This window comes from Dipodomys ordii, unplaced genomic scaffold (genome assembly GCF_000151885.1).
Source record: "Dipodomys ordii isolate 6190 unplaced genomic scaffold, Dord_2.0 Scaffold124, whole genome shotgun sequence".
NCBI lineage: Eukaryota > Metazoa > Chordata > Mammalia > Rodentia > Heteromyidae > Dipodomys > Dipodomys ordii.
Window position 1 is genome coordinate 213,811 of NW_012267340.1, and position 21,688 is coordinate 235,498.

At 42.0% G+C, this 21,688-nt stretch overlaps 1 protein-coding gene across 1 annotated transcript in view; it reads right to left on the reverse strand.

The window, feature by feature from the left end:
• Med12l (mediator complex subunit 12-like) overlaps nucleotides 1-13,309 on the reverse strand; it is a 196,917-nt gene extending 183,608 nt beyond the window's left edge. Inside the window, exons 1-4 of the mRNA XM_013029865.1 lie at nucleotides 13,289-13,309; nucleotides 13,021-13,125; nucleotides 8,464-8,655; nucleotides 3,780-3,939 (exon numbers count right to left, since the gene is read on the reverse strand). Coding sequence (XP_012885319.1) covers nucleotides 3,780-3,939; nucleotides 8,464-8,655; nucleotides 13,021-13,125; nucleotides 13,289-13,309 — 478 coding nt within the window. The remainder of the gene's footprint in view (nucleotides 1-3,779; nucleotides 3,940-8,463; nucleotides 8,656-13,020; nucleotides 13,126-13,288) is intronic.
• Nucleotides 13,310-21,688: the final 8,379 nt, after the last annotated feature.

Here is a 21,688-nt window from a genome sequence, read left to right on the forward strand (position 1 = left end):
GGGGAGGAAGCACACCTCAGCACACGGCGGACAAAGCTTCATGGGGGCATGGGGGATGGACAGTCCTGGCTCTACCCAGCCTACCTCCCCTGGAAACTTCTGGAGAGGATGGAGACCCCTCTCTGTTAGGGCTTTAGTTCTTATTTTAGTGTGAACATGCTAACGTAGGCTCAAGCTTTTATCTCCTAGTCCTTTTTCTCTATCAACCACATCCCCCCCCCCCCAGCTGAGAGAGACACTGGGCGCCCTGGAGGCCTCACCTCTGCCAAGGCCTGAGATCATAAACGGTGTGCAACTAACGTAATGGCCACAGGGTTTCTCCCATCTTTTCAGATTTCTGTAGATATCTGAGCCATCGCATGGTGAAATATTCCTAGCACAGAATAGTAAGGGCAGTGTTTTTATGTAAACTACAAGAGGAATAGTTAATTACATCACCACCCTGAGACCAAGTCTGGGGTTCTGCTGCCCCAGGACAGGACACCTCTAGCGAGACAGTACTCTCAGAGCCCAGCCCACCCTTTGCTCCTCTGTACGCAGAGCACTCTCTCTGCACTGCCACCCTGGTGTGTGGGCAATGCCAGCACCAGGCCCGCCTCAAGCGGGGGGAAGAACCAGGTCGGAGGGTCTGGTGAGGCAGGAGAGAGCAACACAGACAAGTGTCTGCCACCAAGTCCCCACCCCAGCAATGAAACTGAGAAGAAGCAAGCTTTACACTGATGTCTCTTGAAGCCCAATCTTCTGTGGAACAAAAATAAACCTGCATCAAGTGCCAGTGGCTCACACCTATAATCCTGGCTATTCAGGAGATGAAGATCTGAGGAGCACGGTTCAAAGCCAGCCCAGTAAGGAAAGTCCATGAGACTATTATCTCCAATTAACCACTTAAAAGAAATGGAGCTGTGGCTCAAGTGGGAGGGCACTAGCCTTGATCACAAAAGTTCAGGGACAGCACATAGGCCCTGAGTTCAAACCCCAGGACCTGCACAACAAATAGATAAATAAACTATAGCTTGTCTCCCACTCTGCACTAGAATGTAATTCCACATGGTCACAGGATCAAGTGTACCCCAGAGGTCCTAAATACAGCTGTTGTAAATTCTCTACCTGTTCAGGAAGAAGAAAAAGACCCAGATTTTATAAAGGTAAGGGTTTAGAATCATTAAAAGAACACGCTAGTGGATACACAGTGTAAAAATGTACAAGCTTTTGAAGGACTATTTTAAACGTACATGAAATGGACCTCAGAAGATAGGCAAGACAGGTAAGAGGTCACAGGGTCAGGGGATGCAGCCAAGTGGTGGAGAAGCGACTTCGCATGCATGCTGTGTGTTTTGGCCATGGGTACGTGTTATCCACTAAAACCTAACTCAGAACGTGTTATCCACGAAAACCTAACTCAGACAAGAAGCTTCATTTTCTGAAGCAACAGCTCTGCAAGCCACACCCTCCAGAGTCCCCAGGGAACTCACTGGAGGTGCACTGCTTGGACATGCTGTCCTGCCAACAGGATCCAGAAATGGACGTCCACAATGGACCTCCATCCCCCACTTCCAATAATTTTCTTAGATACCCAGCTCCTTCAGAGGGCTTTCAAAGGGAGAAAACGTTTTCCTCTAAATACTAGAGGTACACATGGACGTTTACAACCATGAAAAAATGGAGAACCACAAGAGGAGCAATGAAGTCAGGGGCCTGACATTTTACCCCAAAATCTTCTTTCAAAACTGAACTCCAAGTTACTTCCTCTGTGAGTCTCCCTTGGGAAACAGTACGTGCATCTCAAGTCCTTCTCCAATCAGCTGGACCTGCAGCCTCCATGCAAACACCTACAGGACAGAGTCTGCAGCCGCCCCGGTCCCCACCAACCATGCATCCAGGTTCAGGCTTTCGAGCGGACGTTGGACCTGCAAGCTGAGGCCTGCACCACTTGCACATGCAAATCCTCCCTCTGTGAAATCAGAAACAAGCAGCTATCTCATAGAGCACCCAAAAAAGTAAGAAAGTGGACAGCATGTGTGCAGAGCCTAGCAAATGTTCACTGAGAAGGGAACCATGATGCCACTGTGCCACAGTGACATGGCAGAGAATCAACAGGCCACAAGACCTGTGAAGGAACAAACACCCTTACACAAACCAGCTGATCCAGCCTCAGCATGGCACAGGGGACAGGCAACTGCAGACGGAAGCTGACTGGAGGAACTCACATCTCGTCCCTGGCACACACAACACAGGCATGCAGTGAGCACCTGTTGGGCACACATCCAAGATTCCCTAAGGTAACTGTGACAGTAAAAAACACTTTCAATTATATTACTCAGTTCAGCAATAGTCTTCTCCCAGGATAAATTCCCACAAATAAGTGTACAAAGTTCTGTTATGAACGGTAAAGTCCTATTTCCTAATCCGTTTATAAAGACTTTAATCACTCAATGGAAGTTTGGGTGTTCCATTGTTATATTACCCAGCCTGCTTGAAATGCATTGTTCTGTTAGAGTCCAAAACATGTAAAACACGTAGACATTCTTGTTCCTTTAAAAGCAATACTTATTAGTTCAACTCTGTAGATATCCAAAACCAAATACATATTATTTCCAGTATGTTACCTCAACTAGCAAGCATCACTTGCAAATTTGATAGTATCTCCTAAAATCAAAAGAACCTATGAACTGCTTCTATTTCAGGGCTCATTTGGACTATGGGCTATAAATCTTCTATTTTAGGTCTCCTTTGGACTATGGATTACAAATCTTCTATAGAGCTTCCCTGCTCTATCTCTTCCTGAAATTTCTACTCTGATGTTCAGATTTGTCAAAAACAAACAGCTCACTCCCTTTCCCCCTTGAAACTGCACATGGGACTTCACCCACAGACCCAAGGCCCTCTGTGCTGCCAGCTGTCCAACACACAGTGCTTGAGTTCATCCCAGCGGGCTGCTCACGCCCCAGGGCATCAATCCACTTACCCTACATTTTAGACCAGTCACTCTACAGGAAGACACTGAAGTCTATGTGTTCTTTGTTGCTATTATCCCACTTAACTTTAGATAAAAATTCCTTCAATAAAATCAAACAACAGCGCTTGATAACTATGTTCCAAAACTGAGCTAAACACAGCAACTGAAAATAAAACATATGTTTCCATTACAAAGGAATAAAAGCCATCATTACTAAAAACATCTCACAAATCCTAAGAACAGCCATCAAGACAAGGAAGACATCAAAACCAACACTAGGAGAGGTTACACTTTATAGTCAATCCCACCCCAAATATGCAGAACAAAGCCAGAACACAAAACCTAATTAAGTTAATCTGCATTGTATACAACTTCAAGCTACTCGATGCATCTATATGCATGCACTTGCTTGTACTTGGTACTTTATGGCTATGCTGAAGAAAGTGCTGAAGACAGCAGAGAGAACAAGAGATACCCAGGCATAACAAAATGATAGTAAAGCAAGATTGGATAGCCAAAAACGCGACCTTGTCATATACTTAAATATGTATTTTAAAATACAGGAAAAGAACACTGATCAAAATGTATTATATTCATAAATTGGCATGCTGAATTGAAGTGTCTTTGAACAACTGCTTAGGGATTAAGTCTTTTAACAAAACCCAAATAAAATAAAGAAATCAGGAGTAGTGTAACAGGCCTGTTAACCAAGAACTTGAGAGTCTAACTTGAGTTATAGGCCAACCAGGGCTTCATAATAACATCCTGTCAAGGAAGAAAGGGAAAGGAGAAAGGTAAAGGAAAAAAATAGAGAATCACTTACCCAAATTTGGATCAGTAGGCTGACGTTTCTTAATCTTAGCTTCAGAAATAGCACAATAATAGGCACAGGTCATCTTGATCAGCCACATTGCTCGAACCATTGGCACAGAATACTTAGCTAGATATGCGAAAACATCTTCTTTTTTACTAAGAATGGGAACCTGTAAAGAAATAACATTTATAACCATCACATGCTATGACTAACAAACTTAAGAGAGAAGGGAAGCAAGAGAAAAAAGGCTGGACGTTACTACAAGAAAGCACACATTGGACAGATATTTGAACAGTATTTTTTTTCTTTTGGTCATGGGGCCTGAACTCTGGGCCTGGGCACTGTCCCTCAGCTCTTCAGCTCAAGGCTAGCACTACTCTACCACTTGAGCCACAGCATCACTTCTGGCTTTTTCTGTGTAGGTGGTACTGAGGAATCGAACCCAGGGCTTCATGCATGCTAAGCAAGTACTCCACCACCAAGCCACATTCCCAGCCCCAAACATTATTTTTAATGAAATACTTTAAGCCAGTTATCATTAATACAATGGCAAACAGTTTCATCAGCTGTGCTGTCTTACTTATAGAACAAATTATCTTCAAGTTCTTCAATGCTAAAAGCTACTCATCAACAGAGGAGAAAAAAAATAATTTTATGACAGTCTTCCAAACAATGTATCTCAAAACTGGAAAGGACATATCAAGTGAAAAATTGTCTCTATTCTATGTCTTATCCATGAACACTTTTTTTCCCCTAACTGCAACATTCATTAGAGTAACCATTTCCAGAAAGCTTCTCAAAAGTGCCATTGGCCCAAAATTTAAAATAGAGGCTAAGATGAAGGATCAGTGAATCTGACCAAACACAAAAAACACCGAGCTAGAAATAGCCAAGTAATTAATTTGCTGGTTCTTCAAGTAGGCACTTGAGACAATTTTTTCTTCCAGACCACAAAGGTGGAATTTAACAAATTAGTATCCCAATGTACCACTGAATGGTTTAAAACTGTTGATTCATTCTTCCACAATGCCTCATAAATAGGGTAGGAAGAGCCTAAACATCTAGATAATCTACTCGATTTAGGAATGTGGAGAAACCACCAGCTGTGAGGCACCATGAAGTCGTCAAGGACCAACCCCCAGGACACAGGCCTCTCCCAGGCACTGCTCCGACTTCATTTATGAATTCTGGGAATACCAAGCCCACTCACCTAGGGCGTGCAAAACAAATGGTGTATCAAAGTTATAGCAAGGGCTATTTTACTGCGAGCTTCAAGGAGTTCTTCACGCCAGAAGAACACCTCTAAGCTATGGGTCCAACCCTCCTTAAGCGGGGTTGTGAAGGAACCCCGATCTCTTGGCCTCAAACTCTTAACTTGATTTTGTTCTGAAAAATAAAGGCCTCCAACCAGCTGATTTACATAGCACGACTCATCAAATCTTCATTTATACTGTAGACTTCTCTATTTGTTACAACATTTGACTATTCACACAGTTGGTACTAGATGATTATAGAATTAAAAGATAATTATTTTTGACAAGGTAACTATTTTTTAATCAATGTCTTTTAATCTTTTTTTAATTTTTTATCATCTTTAAGTAGTGGTACAAAGAAGTTCCCATTCTACAAAACAGTGTTGAAAACAAAGTGCCTAATAACATTGTCAACAATGTAACTATTTTACCAGAAAGATATCAGTCTGTTCCAAAGCTGAAGGAAGAGAGAAAAGCTGCTTCTCTTTTCCCCCAGCTTTGGACCGATGGCCATGTGTCCACGCACTGTATTCTATGGGCAACAGGAGGGACTTCTCGGGTCACTGCAGTCCTCTCTCGGGTGTGAACATCAGAGCACACCACCTGCAACAGGCAACTGCACTGCACAACACAACTAAAAGGAAAACAAAAGTCTCATGGGCCTGCTCTCTGCAGAAGACAGTGACGGAAGTTTTAGTTTATAAAAGCAGCTAACTTTCATGCCGCTGCACAAGGCACTAGGTTTACTTCCACTTAAGCCAGGAAAAAGTGCAGGGCTAAATATTCAGCTCAAGGCCAAAGCAGCTGCTCTTCACTGGAACATACAGTATGGTACAAGTCAGGTTAAATCCCATCGAGATATAACAAAAGGTTAAAGCATCAAGGCAAATGCAAAATACCACTAACTACCTTTCCTGGCTGCCCACATCTCTTTTGAGTAGCAACTGTCAGGAAGGTGAAACATGGGAGCATGTGAAATGAGGAAGCAATTTTTAAAATGAGCCCATTAACCTTCCTGCTGGCAGAGCCCTAAGAGAATTGGCGGACTCAAGTCAAAGGCTTCCGAAGCTGTAAGAACACACATATGAAAGAAGTTACTGAATCAAGGAAGAAGACACCTATCAAAGATGTCAAATCTGCAGTTTTGGCAAACTAGGAAAAGAAGTGATCCTTTCACTTGGATTTCCTTACAAAGAAGCCTTTCGTGTTTTTAGTGAAACAACCATCTGACTTAACTTCTAGCTGACTCAGCAATCCAGAGTCGCATCGAAGAACCAACACAAAGTGACGATGCCTGATGTGTGTGTGGCTTTCCACCAACCAAGGGGCTGCCCCTGGAACGCACTAACCATTAGCATCTCCGAATGGCTAAGCCAGGCACAGGCAAAGGAAGCCCATGACCCAAGCAGCCACAGGGCAATAAACAAGGCACCAGGAGTAACTTTGCAAGAGGTACAAAAACCCCTCCGGTTGCAGGAATTTCCATTCTCCCCTAGCCAAGCCTGTGATGAAGGAAATATCCTTCACAGGCCCGTGGGCTTTATGTAACACAAAATAAGAATCATGGCCCACCCCCACTCAGCAAAGTACTCAATGTCTAGATAAGAACTCAAAGATGACTCAGGATCATGGGTTTACCTGACTTAAGCTATCTCACAGATCAATACCTTCAGATGAAGAATACTCAAGAGTATATAATCCTTTTCCCATCCAGCTCTGAAAGAGCTTTAACCACCTTCAGTTGATGAAATGCTGAGGAGAAGAGGTCTGGAAATGCCCAAGACAAGAGTATTTCAAGGTATATTCAATGCTTCCACAAATAAGTATCTACGTTTGCAAGGAATTAATGTCAGAGCTTACCTAAGGAACACCTGACTTGGCCAGAGGCAGCTGCTAATAAAGAAAGGACAGAACAGTAGCTAATACACTGCACCATGATCCATCTCCTAAAGATGAGACCCCTACACCTCTAGAACAGAGGCGTAAGCCCCACATCAATATTCACTTTAGGGAAACATCCAAAAATATACTCTAAATGTTTATAATAAAGGAAAATCTAAAAAGATACCAGGTTGGCAGAACAAAGAATATGAACTGTAGTTAAAACCCATAAAACACTAAAAGGTGTCCTATCATTTACATGAGCTTTAGGTACAATCAACGGGACTACAAAGTAAGTGTTCACTCCTGGCGAAGAAGTGTTACGTTGCTTAGCTGAATGGAAATAGTAGCACTGTGCGATGCCAGGTCTTGTGCTTTTCAATGACTTCAGTTGCCTTTAGCCACTAGAATCTATCCAATGTTATGATAGTAGGGAACTAGATAGAGAGCTAGAGATAGATAGAGATAGAGATTTCCCCCACCCAGTGATGGGGCTTGAGCTCAGGGCCTGGGCGCTGTCCCTGAGCTTCTTTTCTCAAGGCTAGTGTCTCTACCACTTTGAGCCACAGCTCCACTTACAGTTTTAGAGTGGTTAGTTGGAGATAAGAGTCTGGCATACTTTCCTGCCTGGGCTGGCTTTCAACAGCAATTCTCAGATCTCAGCCTCCTGATTAGCTAAGATTATAGAGGCAATATAAAGCCAAGAAAAGATTGGGCACTATATTCTGAGTTACTTTAGAAAACAAACAAGCAAAGGAGCCTCCAAAGTGAGCCTATAACAGCTGGAAATGAGCTCTTACTACTAAGAAGCAAAACCAAGAGCCCCTAACAACAAAGGGCATCAGAGAACATGAGAAAAAAGACCATGCAAAGGTGTGCAACAAGGCAGAGATACAGACTATGAGGCAGATTTCTAACTTCTCAATTGGTGATGTTTGAACTGTAAAATTTTTTGACCTGTATATTAATTATACTCCAAGAAGGAAAAAAATCAAAGGCAAAGATTGTAAAAGAACCTCCTGACATACATACTGCCCCCTCCAAAAAGAAGGCTGGCAACTATGAAGAAATCTGTACATTTTGTTCAAAGCTTTTTCATAAAAGCAAGCACACGTAAAGTCAAAATCTTATTTCATTTTGTAGGAAGCAGACTTCGCTTTAAGCATTTGGATGGGTATTTTTAAAAGACAAGGAAATAACCTCAAAGCAAAGGATCTTTTTATCACATCTTGGACATACTGACCTAAGGAAGCTAAAAATATAAAAGAAAAAAGTCTTATTGCTGATTCTTTTTAAATCTCTTTTTAAAATCTTGTGTATCTAGAATCTACAGAAACTGCTGGCTGTATGGACCACTTGGATTCATTCACAGAGGTCCTGAGCACAACAAATCAACAAAGAGCACAAGGCAGACACATCTTGTATTGTATACCTGCAATTTGAGCCTCAGCTTTAGAGAGGACTAGGGAAAATAATATATACTCAAACACTCCAATATATACGCAAACAGCTCAAGCTTATAAAACTATAATTATAATAATGTAAGAAGTGTTTGATACCTTTTTTGCCAAAATAGCAAGTGGTTTATTTCCTGCTAAGTCAGAGAACCAACTATGAATTGCAGTCTGAGATCGAGCTGTTACAAGCCAGTAATTATCTTTAGCATTAACTTGGGGTTTCTTCTTTCCAGTATCTTGAAAAGTGTTAAGCTTTAGTTTCTCAGCTAATATGCTGCTAAAATAAGCTCCAATCTGTAGAAAGAAGAGGGAAACAAGAAAAGAGAAAGGTTAAAGACAATAAGCAAGTATCTCAGTACTATATATTTTAGTCCTTGAAGCCAAGCAGTGTGATCGCCACACTCTAACACTAGGCAAAAAGTCACACAGCACCTCTGTTTACTCTTAACAAGAAGCCAAGGAAAGAAGAGCAGTCTTCAGATATTTCTGGTAAGAAGAAATGAGTAACACTCTTAAATACATTGCAAGGAATGAGTTCTGCCTCTACCTTCAGGGATACTTTCTCCCTACACACCAAACTGGGAAAAACAATTTCCCTGCAAGGTGGTGCGTACCAATGGAGACAGCCCAGCCAGACGGTAATCATTCGTGTTGCATTTCAATAGCACATATTTTTGGAAATGAAATTCTGTACTTATACTTAGGGAAGTTTTTGGAGAGTATTTATTGTAATGGAAAATTACAAAAGGTACAATTAAATTAGTTGCTTAACATTTGTACTTGGGTTGTCAATCTCTGAGTACAAGGATTTCCATCCACAGAGGTAGGACTGCTCTGTAAAGCTAACAAGACCTCAGAGAAAGCATTGTAAACTATTTTATCATTTTCGCATTATCCAAATTATAACACGGACAAAGGGTGGAGAAAAGGACAATAGCAAAGAAGACAAAGAAGGCAAGGAATAAAGTATCATCTAAATAGTACATCTATTTAAAAAAAAACACTGCTTGAAACCTTCAAGAATCTTATAAATGCATTACATTTCATTCTCATAGAATTTAAATAATATGATACAAACAACCACAGGGTTAGCAAACAGTAGCAACTATGAAAAAGAAACAAGGGGCTGGGAAGGTGGCTCAGTAGCAGAGCGCTCGCCCTTGCATGCTTGAGGCCCTGGGTTTGATTCCTCAGCACCACATAAGCAGAAAAAAAAGCCAGAAGTGGAGCTGTGGCTCAAGTGGTAGCTGAGGGACAGTGCCCAGGCCCAGAGTTCAGGCCCCACGACTGGACCCAAAAAGAAAAGAAAGAGAAAGAGAGAGAGAGAGAGTGCATGAGGGAGGGAGGGAGGGGAAGGGAGGGAGGGAGGGGAGGGAAGGGAAGGGGAGGGAAGGAGAGGGGAGGGGAGGGAAGGGAAGGGCAGGGCAGGGAAGGGAAGGGAAAGGAAGGGAAGGGAAGGGAAGGGAGGGAGGGGGGTTAAGGAGGGAGGGAGGGGAAAAAAGAAACTATGTCTTGGGGAAGCAATCACATCTTAGTTAACAGTTATGTGGTCACAACAGCTTGTTCTCTACACTGTGATCAGTTATAAGCCATTAGCCAAGTTTATCTCCCAAGATGAAACATTGGCATAATTTCTTTTTGTGTATGTGCCCATCAGTCCTGGGACTTTAACTCTGAGTCTGGGAACTGTCCCTGAGCATTTGTGCTCAAGGCTAGCACTTTACCACTTCAGTCACAACTCCACTTCCAACTTTTTTGGTAGTTAACTAGATATAAGAATCTCACTGGCAGGGCTAGGAAGGTGGCTCAGTGGTAGAGTGCTTGCCTAGCATGCATGAAGCCCTGGGTTCAATTCCTCAGTACCACATAAACAGAAAAATCTCGAAGTGGTGTTGTGGTTCAAGGGGTAGAGCACTGTCCTTGAGCAGAGAGGCTCAAGGACAGTGCCCAGGCCCTGAGTTCAAGCTCCAGGACCAGCCAAAAAAAAAAGAATCTCACTGGCTTTACTGCCCAGGCTGGCTTTGAACTGTGGTCCTCAGATCTCAGCTTCCTGAGTATCTAGGATTACAGGTGTGAATTTCTGGCACCTGACCACAACTTGTTTTAATGTGTGTTGCATTCCCTACTTCTTGTAATTGATATGTAATTTAAAAGTTTGTCTTGGATTGTTGATCTAATAAAAGCTAGAGTAAGTAGGGAAAAGATGGAGATACTCTTTTTTAAAAACGAAACAACTTCATTGCAGTTTTTATGTTTCAAGCAAATATTTGCAAAACTTCTAGTGAGTAAATTAAGTGTTGTAAATAAGCAGGGACAAACAACTAATTGTTTGATTTAAAAATTTTCAACTGGTATCTGCTCTCTGCACTAAGCACACCTAGAAACACAGATTGTTTGATATTTGAAAGGTCTCACATTTGCAATATAACTGAGCAATTTAATGATAATAAAGGCATAGAAATAAAAAAAATCATAGTCTAAACAATCAATTGTGCTTTTTTCTGAATGACAGCAATGGATTAGAATGACTACCCATATTTTGCTCCCTGCTAGGAAAGCTTTTAAACAAATGTAGACTATAATCAAAATTCTCAAGCAAAAGAAGAAAATACAATTGGGACTCAAAAAATCTAAACATGTTTATAATATTGAATGAACTCACTTTGCCTCTGGAGACAGTGTCTTGCTTTGTAGACCATGCTGGCCTCAAACTCAAAGGTCCTCTTCCCTCAACCTCCCAAGTAATGCAGGTAAGCATTACCATAACTCAGTAACATTTAAAGTTTTTTCCACACATTAACATTTAGACATATTTTATCTGGTTTAATTTATGGCTTAATTTTGAGAACATGGTGTTTATTCATTTATTATTTATTCATGCATTAACTGGCACAGACAGATAACTCAGGTTTATATCATAATGTATAAAATAGCACATTCTAAAGAATAAAACAAGGCAAACAAGTATGCAATTATTAACAAGAACAAGAAGTATCTATCATCATATTTTCTTTTTTATGTACATAGCTCATGAACACTCACAGTCTGAGCTTTCCATGTCTACATATAGCTAACTTCATTTTTCATAACACAAAGTTACATACTATAATATGGCTATATCATCTTTCACTTAAGCTACTGTTAAGGAACATTTGGAGCTTCTGTTCCAAAATTGTCCTACTGTGAATAACATTAAAACAAATAGCCCTTCACATCTGTTGTGCTTCAGACAGCTTTAAGGTAGATTTCTAGACCTCCAATTCCACAATGCAGAGATTTCAATAGCACTGCCAAACCGTCTTCTAAAAGAGAGTGTTGTGTGTGTAAGACAGACTGGGAGGGGGGGCGGGGGGGCCTGGAAACTGAACTCAAAGCACCCCACTTGAGCTACACCTCAAGCCTTTTTAGTTTCTTGTTTTTTGTTTGAGGTAACATTTCACTAACTTTGCCCAGGTTGCTTCCATGAGTAGGTGGAATTAGACTCATGCACCACCACGTCTACTCTAACTTTCAAACAAGTACATTTAGTACTCGTTTTCATCCATCCAAAGCTATTTGGAACGTATTTTATCTGGTAAGAATATGGAAAAGCCTAATTAGGAGTCATACCATCATTCATAGGTTTCATATGTATAAAGTCCAATTCCCTTAGAAGACTTGAATCCTTGAGTAAATCTCAAAGAAAACTTGATAGAAACTGTTGTAAATGCTGTTTCTGTTTATTAAGTTATTTAATTTGACATAAAACGACATTGAAAACCAAGGATGATTAACAGTTCACATCAAGAGATAAAGCATCAGGCTGAGGCCGGTGACTCACACCTGTAATCCTAGTTACTCAGGAGGCTGAGTAAGCCGGCTAGAGTAGGAAAGTCCATGAAACTCTTATCTTCAATTAACCACTAGAAAACCAGAAGTGGTGCTGTGGCTCAGAGTGGCAGCCTTGCGCAAAAAAAGCTCAGAGACAGCACCTAGCCCCTGAGTTCAAGTCTCATGACTGACAAAAAAAAAGACTGACTGATCGCCAGGCCGGCAGGCAGGCAGGCAGGCAGAGACAGACAGACAGACAGACAGACAGACAGACAGAAAGCAGCTGTAGTTTCTAGCATGACCAATTGTGTGAATAACTCCCGAAGGTGCTCCCCGGAGTCTGACACTCAGGTGACTGCATTTCAACACCAGGCTTCTGATTTGGCTTAAGGTGAACGGAGATCTTAAGGCCCAAGCACTAACCAACATGAAGTTCTCTTTGATAGGAGAAGGAAGACACACACAAAACTGAAAATACCATGTAATGACAGAGACAGGACAGCCATAGAAAAGCCTCACAAAGGTGGGGCTGTAGCTCAGAGAAGGAGTGCTTCCCCAACATGGAATGGGCTGGGAGTTTAATCCCAGAACCACCAAAAGAAGTCTAGTATGTGGAACTGCAGTGCCTGGCAACTGGCTAGACTATGCTACAAGGGCAGGCATGAAAGCCTTTTAGAAACACAGCAAGTTGCACAGGACGCTCTCTAGACTGAAATAACCTAACAGTGTCAGACACAAACCCTGGCTACACCAGGGGCAACCCACAGAAAAGAGGTTTGAACTTGCAAGTTATCCGCATTCACCATGGAGGATAGCACAAGCATTCAGAATTCTAGGGAACAATCTTACCTTTGATGGGTTAATGACAATGTTCCTGGCAGAGCCATGCTCATCTCCAGTGAAGGCTGGCTGGTTGTTGAAGCCTTGTTTCACATTCACAGCTGTGAGCTCATCCTATTCAAGAGAAGGTATTGAGTAAGCAGAGGATGGAAAGCTTCCACTTAATCCAACATTGCGGCCTGAATAACAGCTGAGTCTGAGTCTGTTTCTTCTTTGCAGAAGCTAAAGTTCAGAAATCAACAGAAAGAGATGTGGCATACACTAACAAAGCACTGACTTGGTGTATGGCACAGGTCATTTGTTACTCCAGCCTGTCACCTGCTCTATGAGTGTGGAACCAGAACAAGAAAACCAAAATGATGGGGCTGGGAAGGTGGCTCAGGGGTAGAGTGCTTGGCTAGCATGCATGAAGCCCTGGGTTCAATTCCTCAGCATCACATATACAGAAAAAGCCGGAAGTGGTGCTGTGGCTCAAGTCGTAGGTAGAGCACTAGCCTTGAGCTGAAGAGCTGAGGGACAGCGCCCAGGCCCAGAGTTCAGGCCCCACGACTGGACCCAAAAAAAAAAAAAAAAAGATTACATTCCCAACACACATACCTACTCACAAAATCAAGCCAGGCACATGGAAATGAAATACTATCTTCTAAAACATAGACCAGGAGAAATTTCAATGCCACTAAATAACAAACACTAGATGAAATGTTGTCTAAAAATATTTAAGTACAACATCAAGATTGCCTTAAAAAGCTCTCAGACTGTGGTACTGGATAGATCAAGGAAACTCTTACAGGCTCACAGCACACCAAAGACAGTCTAGCCACACATATATGGAGATAGGTAGGTAGGTAGGAAGGTAGGTGTGTGTGTATATGTATGTATGTATGTATGTATGTATGTATGTATATGTATATGTATGTGTATATATGTGTATATAAATATGCATATATATACATAATTATATGTATGTATACAGAGAGAGAGAGAGAGAGAGAGAATCTCTTCCTTGTCCTGACCAGATTATCCCTGAGACCAGATTATCCCTGATTTATGGTACTAAATCAGAATCCCTAAAATACAGACTGGAAAAGAAAAAAAAACATGGGCAATGAGTTGGAGGAAATGAGGAAAACTTCTGCTCCCCTCAAGAAATGGTGTTAGTGACAGCTGGACTAATGGTCACGCAGAGCAAAAATATGAACACACTTATTCTTCATAAGTAACTGAGGTGTGTGTTAACATGAAAGGGGGAAAAGCAACTAATCAAAACTGCTATGGCATTTAAACACCTGACCGGTCTGCAAAGGTCACCTTGGATGAGAATGAGATCTGCTGGAGACAAGCCATGTGACTTAATGATGTGTGCTCTTACTAGTAACTTGGCAGGCTGCTGCTTTGGCAGGCTTTCAAAGACCCCACAATAGGAAATGCAGCTCTGTGGGTAACAAAGTCTCCTCGCAGCAGAGAAGGTCACTGAAATCATGATCTGCACAGAGATTAATTGTCTCACACAGAAGAAGACATCTCAATCTGCTCCTGCATTTTTCAAATTAATTATTCAAAAATGTAAGACATAACTATATAATGCATATTTTTAAGTCAAGAAGGTTTCATTCAATCAGTTTAAATAAAGCAAATATACTGAGTCAATTTGCTTAGCCTGAGGTGGTAGGAAGTAGAGATACAAATAGATTATGAAGGTAATATGACAAAAAAATTAAATGTGCCTTTATTTTTAATTTACCAGTAGAAATTATTACAGGAAACATTAATCAAGTAACAGCATATGTTTTTACTAAAAATGTGCTGTAACTTAATCAAGAGGAAGTGGGTGAGACTTTCAGGATCAGTTAACTCTACGCAGTTCTGCTACTCTAAACTGAGCACGCTCTTTTACTACTCACTTCACTTGACTACTAACCACTGTCAGTTAGCTGCCTACTTTAATAAAAGAAGATTAAATCTAAGTGTATCACCCTGCTAGTCTATTCCCAAAAGTTTTTGCAACGAATAAACTGAGTTAAGAATTACCTTCAAAAGAATAACACCTCTCAAAATGCACTGAACTCATAAACTGATTTGTGAAATAATTCCTTTGTTTGACTTAAAGATAATTTAAAAAATCATTAAAAACAAAGAAGCTTCAAATTCCAGTGTTCACTACTGCTGGTTTAGGCGGCATTCTTCAGCTTCCGGTTGAAGCGCCCATAAAGTACTGTTTAGAGGAAAAGCATTCTCTCCAACCTGAAGGTATCTATAGATATCAATTTGACATTGGCTCAGGGCACAGATTCTTAACAGCATCATGCAGATTTAAGAGATTCAGAACAAAAACTGTGTGTGTCATGAGTCCAAACAACCAATTTTTATAACACTGCTCTACAGTTCTTTGCCAAGTCTAATTAGGTAAACAGGAAAAGAGAAATTCTAGATTGGGAATAAGCATGATTCTAAAACCCCCAAGCCAAATCTGAAGGAAACAAAAAAACAAAATCAAAAAACCCACAAATACCTTCCTATTGCACTAGCCTTGAACCTATTCAAGTCTTTTTCAAAATAAAAGAGAATCAAGCACTAACGTTCTTACAAGGGCTTTCCTTACAGAAGTTTAACCCTCTTCTGCCATGGGTCTTCCCTGGCCCACAGTTCTTACAACAGAACCATCTGCCAGCTGCTCTGCACATGTGCACAGGTAAGACCTGAGGGCACACAGCCGCCAGCAGGATCTATTCTAGAATAGATCACATCAGCAGGTTTGAACTTTTCCCATTGAAAGGACTCTTTAGGAAGGTTCACTTTTTCCATTGTACAGGAGGGGAAAGCATTTCTAATAACAGCAGGAGAAAGAGATAGCCATGAATTCTGAGATGTATTTCTTCCAACAGCATTTAGGGCAAAAAAAAAATTGTACACACTGTGTGAGACCAAAATATTCAGCCAAGAGGCAGTGGGAGGTGAGAGCAGACTGGCAGTCGTCCTGTCTGGCCACCTCTGCCCATGGACGCCACACAGACGTTGCTGGTGTAACAGACTTAGTGCCAACAAGACAGCCACAACACTGAGAAAGAGAACGCCTGACAACCACTTCAACTAAAAGACCAGCTTTAAGGCCATTTTTTCCAGTCCTGGGACTTGAACTCGGGGCCCAGGCTCTGTCCCTGAGCTGCTTTTCCTCGAGGCTAGCACTGTGCCATGGAGCTACATTCCCAGACAGACACCTACAGAGAAACAAAACCAAAAGCCCACATTAACGCAGAAGGTTCACGCTCCTTCACATTTCTTACTGATAGAAAAATCAAACCTTTAATACTTGTGGTACATTCCAAATGGATTCATCAATCTCACATTTACCTTGGAGTTCAGAGAATTATCCTATTTTTGGATCACTTTCAAAGCAAACTTTAAATTTCAATAAAATATTTCATCAATAAAGTGAAAACATTTTGATGGTAATTTAGAAATTGCTTAAGTTCCTTCTCACACAAAAAAAAATAAAAAGAGGGCTGGGAACATGGCTTAGTGGTTTGCCTAGCATGCTTGAAGCCCTGAGTTCAATTCCTCAGTACCATCTAAATTAAAAAAAAAAAAAAAGTGCTGTGGTCAAGTGGTAGAGTGCTAGCCTTGAGCAAAAGAAGCTTAGGGACAATGTCCAGGCCCTGAGTTCAAGTCTCATGACCAGTAAAAAAATGAAATTTAAATTTAAAAAAGGAAGCTGAGCACTGGTGATTTATACCTATAATCCTAGCTACTCCAGAAGCTGAGATTTGAGACCACAGTTCAAAGCCAGCCCAGGCAGGAAAATTCACAAGACTTTTTATCTCCAACAAACCATTTAGAGAAAGCTGTGGATGAAGTGGTAGAGCACTAGTCTTGAGCAAAAGCAGCTCAGGAACAGGACCCACGCTCTGAGTTCAAGCCTCAGAACCAGCTAAATAAATATGTAAATAAATAACAAAGTTTAACACAAACTCCAATGATCCTCTCAAAGGCAAGAGAACAAAAACAGGTACACACAAACATACACACAATCTTCCACCCTCAACATCTAATACTTAAAATGTGCAAAAAGTCCGAATTTCCTCAGTTACTTTATTATCTAATAAACTCAATTACAATTCAATTAATTAGACAGAAATAAATATCTACCAGGAAGTAGAAAAACAGCACAGTATATGCTAGCCAGACAGGCAGAGTTAACTGAGATCCTACCTAGAACTAACAAAATTACTTTTCCTAAACTTATCTACCTTTCCTTCCAAAGAACAGACCCCCAAGGAGGGGTATGATAATCTCCATCATGGATATAGTTTGTGGTCATAGCAGTGAGTATGGGTAACGGGCACAGAGCAAATGAGCCAGGAGATAGTGGGAAAATCTTTCGCCTCCACAGCTCATCGTTAAACAATCCTGTCCATACATCTCTCAAAATCTGTCTCACACTCCTTCCTTTCAAGCACTAGTTTGTGGCCACTAAGACAGCAGGGTGCAGCCGCTGCTTCTTACTCCTCTGGCCTGGGTGCGTCATCAAACACCATTTCTTTCTGCACTGCCTTGTCTAAAAGCCTCAGAAGGTTTTCTCCTTCTATTCTCCCTGGAGCTAAAACAACAAATAATACAACTCTCTATAGACCTACATAACACCTCTGAGCATTCTTCCACCTGACCCTGGCCCCAACTCAAAACACAATTTCCTAGGACTTGAACTATCAAGGTAAGTATTTCAGTCTGGTTTCTAGTCTAAGTGTTGGAATCACAGAGATTTGTGTTAGAATACAGAGCCCCTCACCTAGGACTGGAACACAGTACCCAATCTCTCTGAACCTCGACAGGAATAACTCCTTGGGCTGAGGGTACATAAGATGACATATGCGGAGCTCAGTACAGTGTCGGGTCCATTATTAAGAGTCCAGTAAATGGTAGCCACTATTATTACAGCTGTTTCCTATTTTTATATTTTAACTGTCATTTCTTCTACTTGACTATTTTATACCAATCCACACACACAGTCTTTCTGACTTCTAAGCACTAACATCCTGCTATATTTTTATGAAATCCTTTTCACTTTTCAAACCACAATCCAGTGTTCTCTGTCATTCCATCAACATGGAATTACAAACACAGCAAAGGCTAAGAACTGGAGACGACACAGTAAGCAAATGGCCAATACGATTAACAAGGTGAAGAGGAGTACTGCTGTTACAAGAGCAGATAAGGGCTTTATCCAGTCTGGAAACTCCAACAAGCACTCCCTTGAGTGCTTGAGGTGAGCCCTGATGGTGAAGCAACAGGAGTTAACGACAGAGGAGAACCTTACCATGGAAAAAATTCTAACCTCTTATGGGATAGTAAGGCTAAGGAGATTATGAAAGGTTTGGAATAGATGTTGTAATTCAAAGCTTGGGGGAAAAAAGCCAGGCACCAGTGGCTTCACGCCTGTCATCCTAGATACTCAGGAGGCTGAGATCTGAGGATCATGGTTCAAAGCCAGCCCAGGCAGGAAAGTCTGTGAGACTCTTATCTCCAATGAACCACCACAAAACCAGAAGTGGTGCTGTGGTTCAAAGTGGTAGAGCACTAGCCTTGATCTGAAGAGCTGAGGGACCCGACTCAGGCCCAGAGAAAGAAAGAAAGAAAGAAAGAAAGAAAGAAAGAAAGAAAGAAAGAAAGAAAGAAAGAAAGAAAGAAAGAAAGAAAGAAAGAAGGAAAGAAAGAAAGAAGGAAAGAAAGAGAGAGAGAGAAAGAAAGAAAGAAGGAAGGGAGGGAGAAAGGGAGAAAGGGAGAAAGAGAGAGAGAGGGAGGGAGGGAAGGAGGGAGGAAGGGAGGGAGGGAGAGAGGGAGAGAGGGAGGGAGGGAGGGAAAGGAGAAAGAAAGGAGAGAGAAAGAGAGAAAGGAGAGAGAAAGAAAGAAAGAAAGGAAAACAAAGGGCAACTAAATTATCAATGGATAAATTAAGAATCTAATAATCATAATCTAAAGTAAATAGAAAATGAGTAGTAAAATAATAGACCCAAATCCAACCATATCAATGATTACATTAAAGAGACTCCAATTAAAAGAGATCAGAATGAATTAAAGGAAAAGTAAAGCTCAATAATATGTGATACTTTAAATATAAAGGTATACTTAAATATAAAGACAGACGGACAGTAAATGTAATAACATAGAAATATAAGTATATGTAAACATTATATATATATATATACACATATATATATATATATATATATGCAATAATCCGAAGAGCATTAAGAGGGTCTGGTAGCTACATTAGTATCAGATAGATTTCAAGACAAGGAGGACTACTCAGAGAGTAAAGGGCACACCATAATGACAGAAGAGTCAGTTCAGGCCTGGGAATGTGGCTTAGTGGTAGAGTGCTTGCCTAAATGCACAAAGCCCTGGGTTCGATTCCTTAGTACCACATGCACAGTGTGACATTGTGGCTCAAGTGGTAGAGCACTAGCCTTGAGCAAAAGAAGCTCAGTGATAGTGCCCAGGCCCTGAGTTCAAGCCCCATGACTAGCAAAAAATAAAAAAGACAACAGTCACTGGTGGTGTGTGCTAACAAGAAGGTGGAGGAAAAGAAGAATCTATAGGGTTGAGAAATAAAAGGAAAATGTTATAGCAAGAGCAGAAGGAAGGAAGGAAGGCAGGCATAAGAAGATTCTGAAACAGTGACTGAGGCGATATAAAGTACAGTGGGCGGGCCAAATGAAAAACTTCTGTCCTCACTGTTGGATTCTTCTGCACAACTTTGCAGAGAAGAGAAATAAGACAGTGGGGCCATGGCGGGAGGAACCTCTGAAACACAAGATCCTGTTGCACACCCCGTGACAACAGAAAGGGACCAGTGCAGGAAGCAAATGGGCTAACTACAAGTTTATGGAGAAAGAGGCGCAGATAACTTACACGGACTCAGAATCCAGACAGTGATGAGCCACCTGGGACCTGCAAAGGAAGATGTGGAAAACATACCTTACAGGAGAACCACATACCCTAAAAAAGAAAAGCCAACAGAACACAATCCCATACCGGTGTGTGTGTGATCTTAGAGTCTTTAGGCAGGTATTCAAGTCAAGATGGGGTCATGTAAGGTAGATCCTAGTCTAGTATGACTATGTTCAGACACAGAGGGAAGACAGCAATATGAAGAGAGGGCAGGGACCACATGCTGAGGAGGAGGAGAGAGACCCTGCCCACGGCCTCAGAAGTGAATATGCGGCCTCTGTCTGGGCTTTTCAGACTTCTGCCATCTAGGACTGAGAAAACAAATCTTCACTGCCGGGTGGGAAATGTTTAGTCCACGGAACGTATAACACTCTCCAAACTTGGCTTCCAGATAGCTATCTACCTGTAACCGTGTATGACCTGCAAGTGATAAATATCCAAGAGGCCGACAGCAGATAAAAGGCCCTCACCCCTGGAGCCATGGCTCTGCAGCACTCTGTCTCCTGGGCCTGGGGAAGGGAGCCCTGTCCCACCCCTCGGCACCGTCAGGACCAGGGGTGCTCTGCTCCACCCATCAGGACCCAGGCCCTTCCAGAGCACGTGGGCACCATCACTGGGGTCCACAGGAGTTGAGAAAAGCAGCGCCACAAGCCTCGGCACCAGCCGACCCCACAGCCCGCACCCTTCGACCTGGCATGCCACTCAGTGGCAGTGGGAAAAGTTATCATGGTTTAAAAGGCAAAACAAAAGGAGTTCCCAGTTCAGCCAAAACACCCACTGAAGAAAGAACTGGCCTAGCCTGCTGGAAGAAGGCAAGACTGCCCTCCCGTCCCCACTAAGATCGCCACATGGGGCCACCCTTACATCCAAGCCACTCCTAAAGCTGGGCGCTGGTGGCTCAAGCCTGTAACCCTAGCTATTCAGGAGGCTGAGAGCTGAGGATTACTATTCAAAGCCAGCCCAGGAAAGGAAATCCAGGAGACTCTGTAATGAATGGCCAGAAAACTAGAAGTGGAGCTGTGGCTTTAAGTGGTAGAGCACTTGCGTAAAGGAGCTCAGAGACCAAAACCCAGACCCTGAGTTCAAGCCCCACAACCAACCAAAGAAGAAAAACAAAAGCAAAAACAAGCTATACCTCAAGTGTGGTGGTATGTCCCTGCGATCTGGATGTAGAGTTCAAGGCAGGCCTGAGGTACACAAAGACCTCAAAACAACAACAGTCCTATCCGCAAACCAGCTCCTCACCTGTATCACAATTAGCATGTCCCCCACTTCCAACCACACCTGCATCCTGTCAATCACCCATGGAGTCAAGCTCGGCAAGAGCTGCCTTGGCACCTACACTTGAAACAGGCAACATGCATCTAAGGGCAGTAATGCCACGTCTTGGCACGATTATTAGGGCCATTTCACAAGGTAAGAAACTGAGGCAGTGAAGAGGCAAAATGAAGTGTATCGTTAGGAAGCCACATAAGAACCAGGCCCAAGTACGTCTGATGTCTTATCTTCTCTAAGATAGGAGTATGTCTGAGAGAGCAGTTTCCTACAAACCTAACCTTGAATCCTGGATCCTTTCCTCTTCTGTGAAATGGAGCTAACCACTTCCCGCATATGCCCATGATAAAGAATACCCAGAAATTGGGCTGGGAAGGTGGCTCAGTGGTAGAGCACTTGCCTTGCATGCATGAGGCCCTGAGTTCGATTCCTCAGCACCACATAAGCAAAAAGAAAA